General features: G+C 35.7%; 1 protein-coding gene across 1 annotated transcript; it reads left to right on the top strand.

The window, feature by feature from the left end:
* Positions 1-1,833: 1,833 nt before the first annotated feature.
* Positions 1,834-3,243, top strand: LOC108473097 (probable LRR receptor-like serine/threonine-protein kinase At3g47570). The gene has a single exon (XM_017774662.1). It carries the CDS (start codon positions 1,834-1,836, stop codon positions 3,241-3,243), a length of 1,410 nt encoding a protein of 469 aa, XP_017630151.1.
* Positions 3,244-10,787: the final 7,544 nt, after the last annotated feature.

Genomic DNA, 10,787 nt, shown 5'->3' with positions numbered 1-10,787 from the left:
TCTCACATATTAACTTTCCCTAATTTCATTATTTGACTAGCCCTTTTGTCCCACCTACCACTTTATAAGCGATGCACATAACCTATTTTCCAATGCTCCAAATTCATATCAGCCCTAAATACTTATTTTCACCCTTTCAACTTTATAAAAGAAACAAATTATTTTATTCATTCATTTAATATTTTATTTTTAATTTATATAATTTATTAAATCACTCAAAAATAAATAAAATTTTTAACATTTATTAATTTTACTAACATAACATTCAAGTAAATGTCATGCCAACAATTAATTATATTTTTAAATATTAAAAATTTTAAAAATAAAAGAATATTAAAATTAAAGTTTTAATTTTAAAAAAATTAATTACTATTGTAACATACATATAGGCTGCCATATCCACGTAAATAAAATTAACAAACATTAATTTTTCTATCTATTTTGATAAAAATATAAATGTTAAAAATAAAAAAATAAAAATAATTTTTTCTTGAAATTAAAAATTCAAAAAATCGTGATATTATTCACAATAACACACCTACCAATTTGAAAAATAAGCCTCTTTGTTTTGACGAACCAAATTAGGCCTTCATTTCAAGGTTAACTTTGATTTCTCTCATTACCAAAAATCTCATATAATCATATATTATTATATTATAAAAATATTAAAACTGTTGTGAGAACTTTCCCAATTTCCATTTTTCCAAAAAGTTTCTTAATTTGGTTTTAACTTCAGTAATTAGCTTTTGCATTACATTTCATTTTGAAATAGTAAATAAATTGATTATCTCTAGAAATAATTTTATCTATTTGTATTGTTAAAAATTAATGTGATTAACGGAGTAACCAAATAATAACACGTGACATATTACGTATAGCTCATGCTGATATACAAAGATCGATTTATAACCATAAAAACTGATAAATTTTTTAACAAAAAGTCTATTTTACTTTTGGATCTAACATATATGAATTAATTTACATATTTTTTTAATAAATGAGGCAAAATGTTATTTGAAAAGATCTCCAACTTATTTTGATTGATGTAATTATAGATAAATGGATTTTAACACTACTATGTTTGATTCATTGCTTGAAAAATGGCATTGTGACTTCAGAAATCAAAACTTAACATTTTTTCCCACAAAGAATTGTCACTGTGGGGCTCCAAATATAATTATTTCCTCCATAGAATCCAACGTTTACTTCAAGTCGCCTTCTATCATTTTCTACACAAGAAAGATTGATAAAAGTTAAACGTAGAAGGTGGAGGGGAAGTGCATCAATTATTGCTTAGTAAAATTAAGCTTTAAATTACTGCTAAATGATAAAACAAGAAAAACAATCACTGCTTAATGAACATTCAGCTTTGAATTACTTTCACTGAAGGGGGGAAAACATATCTATGTCTTACGTTTCGTCTTCTCATATGGCTTAGTCATTGAGGTAATGACTTTCCTTACGGGAGAATCCTTGGTGTCTATTAAAACTTCACAGCTTAAGCTTAGTCATTGGGGCAATATGTCTAATGTCTTCCTTTTACAACTTTTCCTTCGCGTTGACAATCCTAGTATTGATTAATGGCATTTAGAAAATAGCAAATACGACTTATTTATTGATTAAAGTACCCGAAGTAGACGCATCTAAAGCAGGGCCACGCAAAATGTACCCACATGACTTTCAAAGTTACAAAACTTAAACCAATTGACGGAAGATGGAACAAGATAATATCAAAGTTCAAAAACTGCATATATTGCATTCTAGTTGTTGTTGATGAACAAACTACTCTCAAGTACAAACCAATCTCATCAAATAAGAAACTGATTCAAGTTGATGGAGCTATCAAGAAAGCATATGGTAGCGTCCAACTCTCGTTTCCTCGTTTACATTGAAGTCATAATTCTTCTGCCATACTTCAGCTTGCCGGGTCTTAACTTGCTTGGTTTAACAAGCCCTGTAGTTAGAGGAAATGACATTGATCAAAAAGCTTTACTCCATTTCAAATCAAAGATAATTGGAGATCAACTTAGAGTTACGGAGTCCTGGAATAGTTCCATTCACTTTTGCCACTGGCATGGTGTTACTTGCGGTCGCAGGCATCAAAGAGTCACCAAGTTGGAATTGGAATACCTGAAACTCACAGGATCTTTATCACCATATATGGGAAATTTGAGCTTTCTCAGGGAGTTCAGTCTCGCGGGCAACAACTTCTACAACCAGATTCCTAGAGAAATTGATCGTTTGAGAAGATTGGAAATATTAGTACTCACCAATAACTCCATTAGTGGTGAAATTCCTTCCTGTTTTAAGCTCATAGAAGTTGAAATAGAAGGCAACCAGTTAACAGGAGAAATACCTACTTTCTTGGGTCTCTTGTCAAACTTGAAATACTTGAGTTTTGCCTACAATAGTTTGAGAGGGAGTATCCCACCATCGTTGGGAAACTTGTCATCTCTGGAGACGCTTGCTTTGAAAAGAAATTCATTTAGTGGGATTACACCTGAAGCTCTTGAACAACTGACAGATCTTTCATATTCAATAGATGATAATGCAATATCTGGTACTGTTCCTGTCGCAATGTTCAACCTATCCAATATTATAATCTTTTCCGTAGGGGGAAACAAGATTCAAGGTACTGTGCCTTCTGACTTAGCAATTACTATGCCATATGTTAATTTCTTTTCTGTAAGAGAAAACCAAATATCTGGAAAAATCCCTATTTCAATATCCAACGCCTCAAATCTGAATATACTACAATTTGAGGGTAATAGACTAGATGGAGATGTGCCTTCTTTAGAAAAGTTGGATAAACTCTTTGCAATTCTCCTAGATGCAAACCATTTGGGACATGGGGGAGAAGGTGACTTGCACTTTCTTTCCACTTTAGTCAATAATACCAAACTAGAAGTGCTAGTTATAAGTGAAAATAATTTTGGAGGGGTATTTCCGGAATGCATTAGCATTTTTTTTACCACCCTCTTGCGTTTAGTAATGGAAGAGAACAAAATATGGGGAAGAATTCCTCATGGCATTGGAAATCTCATCAATTTGGAGGTGCTAGGTATAAGTCAAAATCAACTATCAGGTCCCATTCCCATTGATATTAGGAGGCTTCAAAAGCTAACGATATTTGATGCTCATATAAATTTTCTCAATGGGACTATTCCTTATTCTATTGGAAACTTAACAATGTTAACCAAACTTGCTTTAGATTTTAACAATTTTCAGGGAAACCAAGTTTAGGTGAACGCCAAAATATGCTTGAAATGGGTCTTTCTCATAACAACCTTGGTGGACCAAAACCCCCACAAATACTTGGATTCCCGTCCATGTCCATTTCACTAGACTTATCGTCAAATAATTTGACTAGTGACTTTCTTGTGGCAGTAGAACAAATAAAACATCTAAGTGAATTCCATGTTTCCCAAAACAGGTTATTTGGTTTACTTCCAAACAAACTTGGTAATTGTGTAAGCCTAGAGAAGTTGTTCTTGGATGGCAACTTGTTTGAAGGGCCCATTCCTTTGTCTTTGAGTTCATTGAAATATTCAATCTTTCTTTCAATGATTTTGAGGGAGTGATACCAAGTGAAGGAGTATTTAAGAATGCAAGTGCTACATTTGTTGAGGGAAACAATAAGCTTTGTGGAGGCATCCCTGAGTTACACTTGCTAAGATGTAACTCAAAAACGTCATCAAATACTTCCCTTAGATTAATAATTGCAGTTGTTGTTGTGGCTTTAGGAGTGAGTTTGATATTATTTTTTTTCCTCATCATGAGGTTTAGAAAGAAGAAAGAGCAACAACCAACAACAACTTGTGTAGAAAATTTTCTTTTACAGTTATCATACCAAAGCATCCTAAGGGCAACTGACGAATTCTCCATGCAAAATTTGGTTGGTTCAGGAAGTTTTGGCTTTATATACAATGGAGTTATTGAAGAAAATGGAGCATTTATTGCAATAAAGGTGTTTAATCTTCTGAATTGGCGAGCTTCTAGGAGCTTTTTGGCTAAATGTGAGGCCTTGAAGGACATTCGACACTGAAATCTAGTCAAGGTATTAACAACCATTTTATGTTTTGGTTATCAAGGCAATGGTTTTAAAGCCTTGGTTTATGAGTTCATGGAAAATGGAAGCTTAGAGGACTGGCTGCATCGATCTATTGGCATGCATGAATTGGAGACAACGAGAAAATTTAACTTCTTTCAAAGAGTTAATGTGTCCATAGATGTTGCCCATGCACTAGAATATTTGCACCATCATGGCGAAACATTGATCATTCATTGTGATATCAAGTCAACAATATTCTACTCGATGAGAAATGGTTGGTCATTGTTAGTAACTCTATAAAATTGAAAAGATTGAAAGAAATGACTAAAATAGTTTTGTATTCATAATCTGTTTGTATCAGTACAAAGATGAAGCTTATATACATGAGGAAGATAGGCTAACTTCTGCTAACTAACCTATAACAATATACCAATCTTGATAACTGACTAACAACCTGCCTAACACATTCACATACTCTAACATTCACCCAGTTTCTCAATAGGCAAGACACAAAGCAAAGTCTGAAATCGAGTAAACAAAGAGACAAACAATAGTTTTATAAAAAATCAGTAACTTGGTCACACTTTAGAACCTCACCAACAATGATTGAACTGTCAGCTACCTTCTCATGAACAAAAAATAGGTCCAGTTCAATATGTTTGAACTTAGAATGTAAAACCGGATTGGCAGCAACCGCTATTGCACTAGAATTGTCACACCAAATAGTAGGAAAGGCAGCATAATGAATTTGTAACTCTGTTAACAGAGAGATTAACTATATAATATCACTAGTAGCGGCAGCAAGACTTCGATATTCGGCTTTTGCTATTGATCAAGAAAGAACTTGTTACTTTTTCGAACAAATTGAGATGGGTGTATTGCCAAAGTACACACAATATCCTGTCATAGACCGGCGATCATCAAAATCCAACCCCCAATTTGAATCAACATAACCGACAAAAGATAGTCTGTTGAATGGACGAAAAATCTGGCCATGATCAATAGTCCCTCGTAAATACCTTAAAATCCTCTTTAATGCAACCAAATGGGCTAAAGAAGGCGCATGCATAAATTGGCAGACACAATTCACAGCATAAGCAATATCTGGCTGAATCAACACCACATATTGAAGTGCACCAGCAAGATTACGATACTCCGTAGGATCAACAAGACGTTCGCCCTCATCTTTAGACAACGTGGATAAACTGATCATTGGTGTATGAACACTTTTAGCATTGGTTAAGGAACTCCTATCAAGAAGATCTCTGACGTACTTGCACTGGCATAAGTGCAGACTCCTAGTGGAAGATCGAGTAACTTCAACACTTAAGAAGTAGTGGAGATCCCCCATGTTCTTTAAAGAAAACTCTTTATGTAACAATTGAATAAAACTATTTCTACTATCAGTCGTGCTTCTTGTGACAATAATATCATCCACATAAACCAAAACATAGAGAACAGACTCGATCCTTACTCGAACAAATAGAGACACATCAGATTTGGATATACAAAATCTAGTAGAAACAAGAAAATGTTTCAATTTATCAAACCATGCACGTGGTGCTTGACGCAACCTGTATAATGCCTTTGTCAGATGACATAATAACTGTTCACCATCCGGACCACTTTGAACACTTGGAGGTTGTTGCATGAAGACTTCATTGGTCAGATCACTATTTAAAAATGCATTATTGACATCGACTTGACACAGTTGCCAACCTAGAGAAACTGTAACCGTTAATATGGTTTGAATGGTCGCAGATTTGACCACTGGGCTAAACTTTTCCTTAAAATCACACCCAGGAACCTGTGAACATCCTTTCACAACTAGTCGAGCCTTGCGCCAAGCAATGGTCCCATCAAAGTTTTTGTTTAACTTAAAAAGCCATTTACATCCTATAACCTTCCATCCACAAGGGAGAGAAACAAGCTCCTAGGTGGCATTAGCCATAAGGGCATCAAACTCAGCTTGAACGGCTAGTTTCCATTTTGGATCAGCAATGTTTCTTCAACTGTGCGTGGTTCATAGTCAACGGTTTCAACAGACAAAGCCTTAAGTTTAAAAATTCCAGCCTTAGATCTAGTAATCATAGTATGAGTATTCACTAGTTGAACAGACGGAGGTGCCAAAGAAACTATACTCGGAGTATTTCCTTGAACAGACAAACCTCCAGTGTTTGAGATTGAGGGCCAAAAACTCTCATGAGTAGTTCGTAACTCTGTCAAGAGATCACCGGACGTAGACCATATGGGGTTATGTGAAGGTAAAGCAATAGTGGTTGTCACAACTATGATAGTAGGTTGAAAGGTAGTAGACTTAACCAGCGAAACATACGTGGAGACAGTCGAACGAGGAGTAACTGTGGGCATGGTAGGAGAAGAAAACAAAAATTGTCGTTCATAAAAAACAATATGACCAGAAACAATTATCTTACCATTAGGAGTGAGACAAAGATACCCTTTATGTTGAGAGTTGTATCCCAAAAATGTACACGGCTGAGAGCGAAAATCCAACTTGTGTTGTGTAAACGGACGCAAATAGGGAAAACAGCAGCACCTAAAGACCCTTAAATGATCATATGTAGGTTCATGACCATGCAGAATCTGATATGGGGATTGTTCTTTTAACACTAGAGTAGGTAGACGGTTTATGAGATGCACTGCACTACAAAAAACATAGCCCCAATAGTCCATGGGTAGATTTGCTTGAGCTAATAGAGTAAGCCCAGTCTCCACAATGTGCCTATACTTTCGTTCAGTGACTCCATTCTGCTTTGACGTGTGAGGACAGGATAGACGATGAATTATCCCAAGATTAGTGAGATTTTGCATGAACGCTCAATATTCGCCACCCTAATCACTTTGAAACATTTTAATGCCTTTCCCAAACTGAGTTTGAACCATCTTCTGAAATTGAAGAAAACACTCTACTACTTGAGACTTAAGGTTAATAAGATAAATCCAAGTAAACCTACTATGCATGTTGATGAATGAAATATAATACAAATTATTGCCACATGCAACTGATGTCAGGCCCCACAAGTCAGAGACAACCAGGTCAAAAAAATCCTTATATTTAGTAGCAAAGTTAAAAAAAGGCAGTTTGTGAGACTTCCCTTTTTGACATGCAATACAAATATTATCAAGGCACATTTTATTGGAGACAATTTTACATTTATCAAGAACAATTTTAACAATTGAAGCAAATAGATAACCAAGTTTGCGGTGCCATAAGGCAAACAAATCATCACTAGTGTTGGAAGTTGAAAGACTAGTGTTGAGTGTAGAAGGGTCATTGATTGATGAACCCGAAGGAATCGGTGAAAAATAATAGACCCCATCACGTGTGTGGCCTCGCAGTAAAATTTCCCAAGCCAAGATGTCCTTAACAACATAATAAGATGGATGAAATTTAAAAAATACATTGTTGTCCTTAGCAAATTGAGATATAGATAAAAAGTTCTTTCAGATACTTGGAACGCACAGAACATTAGATAGATGGAGCATCTTACTTGTTGTAAGTAAACTAGAATCCCCAGCACATGATATTTTTGTAGGAGTCCCATCACCTATAAGGAGAGGAGATGTACCTAAGTATGGCATGGACTCGTGCAAAGCGGTAGCCTTTCGACAGACATGGTGTGTAGCCCTAGAGTTAGGACACCAAGATGTGGTCCCTACAGGAATAGGAATATACGAGTTTTCATTATCAAAATTTGACCTATATTGAGTAGTATTGGCATTGGACCTAGACGTGGTCAAATAATTAGATGCATGAAAATTAAGGAGATGAGGCAACCCAACGCATGGCGAGGCATTAATGTTATGAGCACGCTCCCTCAGTTTAGTGCGCCACGGCACATTGTACCCATGATTTTGTGCCAAAAAATTACCAGCATTGTCAAACCCAACCAAATTGGCGTTCAACCCAGAAGATTGGCCAAGAATCAGATCCGTAGGTGTCGGCCTACTATATGGTCCAACACCATGAGATGAGGTGGGCGGTCTATGAGCACCAACAAGCCCAAGAGAGGAAGGCCCATAATGTGGACCCATGGCAGGTGGCATATTTGTGCCAAAATAAGGGCCTACTCCAGCATTTGGCCAGACTGATTGTCTGTGTTGGCCTGCACCAAAATCACAACCATTAAAAAAAGTATGAACCCTAGTAGATGACTGATTTACCATAGCAAAATTTGGAAACCTCCTGTCCCAAGTAGATGCGAACGGATGCACCATTGACGGACCCGAGTACAGTCCTAGACCACCACCTATTGACGAATACTAGCCAGGTGAGCCACCACATTATCGTACGATTCGTAACCAGCCCGTCTAGATAGTTTCGGAGCCATGGTCAGAGTGGATGAGCCACCATAATCACGATCAAACCGATAATAGCACTTTTGTGCCACATTTCCATACATACTACAAATCTGACATTGAAGCCGAGGTTCGAACCCTCGCCCACGACCAGAAGATGGTGGACAATCACCACGTACGGGCTTTGCCACCGGTGTCGATAAGGTAGCCTCCACCAAATGAGTGTGGAAGGACGCATCGGTCATCGCACGAGCCTGAAGGCTCTCAAATTCCATGAGTACATCGATAACCTTCTTTAGAGGAAGAAAGTCAGACAAAAAGAAGCCAGAGTAAGAACCACGTCAAACTCTGATGAAAGAACCCCGTCAAACTCTGATGAGAGTCTGGTAAGAATAATTTCGACCTTCTCTACCTCTAGAACCACAGATCCAAATGCTTCAAGCAAGGTGTAGGTATTTTGTATCTTCGCCACATATTTTTTAATAGACAATGTCCCTTTTTTGATGGAGTGTAACTCATGTCTAATACGTGATACCTTGGCTCCAGTAGTAGCGGCAAAGAGACGATTCGCAGTACTCTAGACGTCACATGCCGATTTTGCGGCTGTAAAACAAGACAATAAGGAATGACTAATTGTAGAAAGGAGCCAAGAAGTAAGAAGTTTATCTTACTAAACAAACAGAGACACATTAGGATTTGGATTTAGAATTCCATCTAGAGAAGAGTTGAATTGTTGAGGAATAGGTAATGCCCCTTCTAAAAACCCTAATAGTTCATAATCTTCGGTTATTGAACGGACATGCTGTTGCCATTGCACAAATTTCCCCTCATCCAACATTACCGTATGGTGATGAGGAAAAGTTTGAATCAAACGAGAGCTGAAAAATGCAGGACTGCCACAGTCAACAGTGAAATTAGTAGAATTTTCCATGGATCGACAGCAGAATGACCTCCAGAACTCAGGCGACTGATACCATGTTAGTAACTCTATAAAATTGAAAAATATTGAAAGAAATGACTGAAATAGTTTTGTATTCATAATCTGTTTGTATCAGTATAGAGATGAGGTTTATATACATGAGGAAGATAGGCTAATTTCTGCTAATTAACCTATAACAATATACCAGTCTTGATAACTGACTAACAACTTGCCTAACATATTCACATACTCTAACAGTCATATAAGTGACTTCGACTTAGAAAAAATCTTTTTTGAAGACAAGCTTAACTATTCTACTAATCAGTTTAGCTCCCTTGGGTTAAGAGGAACTGTTGGTTATGCTCCACTAGGTCAGTTCACTTGGTTCATTTCTTCCATTTTTTAAAAGCAAAACATACAACTTAAAATAAATTTTTTTAATATTCTATAGCTTTCGTTACAATTATTTTTGTATATAATTTGTGATGATTTAATTGTAGAATATGGCATGGGAAGCAAGTTGGCAACAAAAGGTGACGTGTATAGCTATGGTATCCTTTTGTTGGAGATGTTTACTGGAAAAATGCCAAACGATGAAAGGTTCAAAGAAGGTTTAAGTATTCACAACTTTGTTAAGGCAGCTTTGCTTGAACAAATGATCGAGATTATAAATCCCATGTTATTTTAAGAGAGAGTCAGAAGAGGAACAATTGCCGACATTATTCTTAGTGTGAACAACTTGAAAAATGATAGACATTTTTAGTGCTTGACTACTATACTTGATATAGGACTTGCTTGTTCTTTTGAATCACCAAGCGAGCGTATGGACATGAGTGATGTTTTTATCAAGCTTTGTTCCATTAGGAACAAGTTTTATCCAACTCGATCACGTAGAGAGGTTCAAACTTAAATATGTTGCTCATCAACAGGTAATAATATCATCTTAATGAACATTTCCCCTACTTTTGAGATAAATATTATGTTCAAACGAAATAAAGAAAGAATAAAAGATTACTTGGTTTTCTTATGTTGTAGGTACCTTAGATGCCATAAGGATGGACTTGAGAGGCTTAGTTCAGGAAAAGTGCTTCTTTATTAATGTTTTGTATCTACAAATAAGCTAAAAAAGCTAGTAATGAAACATTTGTTTTTTTTAGCTTTCAAGTGATAGGTTGGAAAAGGACACTTGTTTATTGTATTAATAATGATGTTGAATTTTAAGTCTACAACTGATTGTATGAGTTATGCTATTGGACATGTTGGAAATTAATAATTTTGTTTTTTGTTAGTAGGATTTGAAAGTATGTGATGAATTATTCAACATGGATACATGATTAATTTTAGCTATTTCTTCTTATAATTCTATAAAATAATTTATCAAAAGATTTTAATCTTAAACCCAAGAATGCTTAAGTGATATTTGATAAATTTAAGATATTATTTTAATTTTTAAAGTATAAATTGTGATCTCTTTCATCAACAAAAGAAATAAATACA

Source organism: Gossypium arboreum, chromosome 10, assembly GCF_025698485.1.
Source record: "Gossypium arboreum isolate Shixiya-1 chromosome 10, ASM2569848v2, whole genome shotgun sequence".
In the NCBI taxonomy this organism is placed as follows: domain Eukaryota; kingdom Viridiplantae; phylum Streptophyta; class Magnoliopsida; order Malvales; family Malvaceae; genus Gossypium; species Gossypium arboreum.
This window is presented reverse-complemented; position numbering and strand designations above follow the sequence as displayed.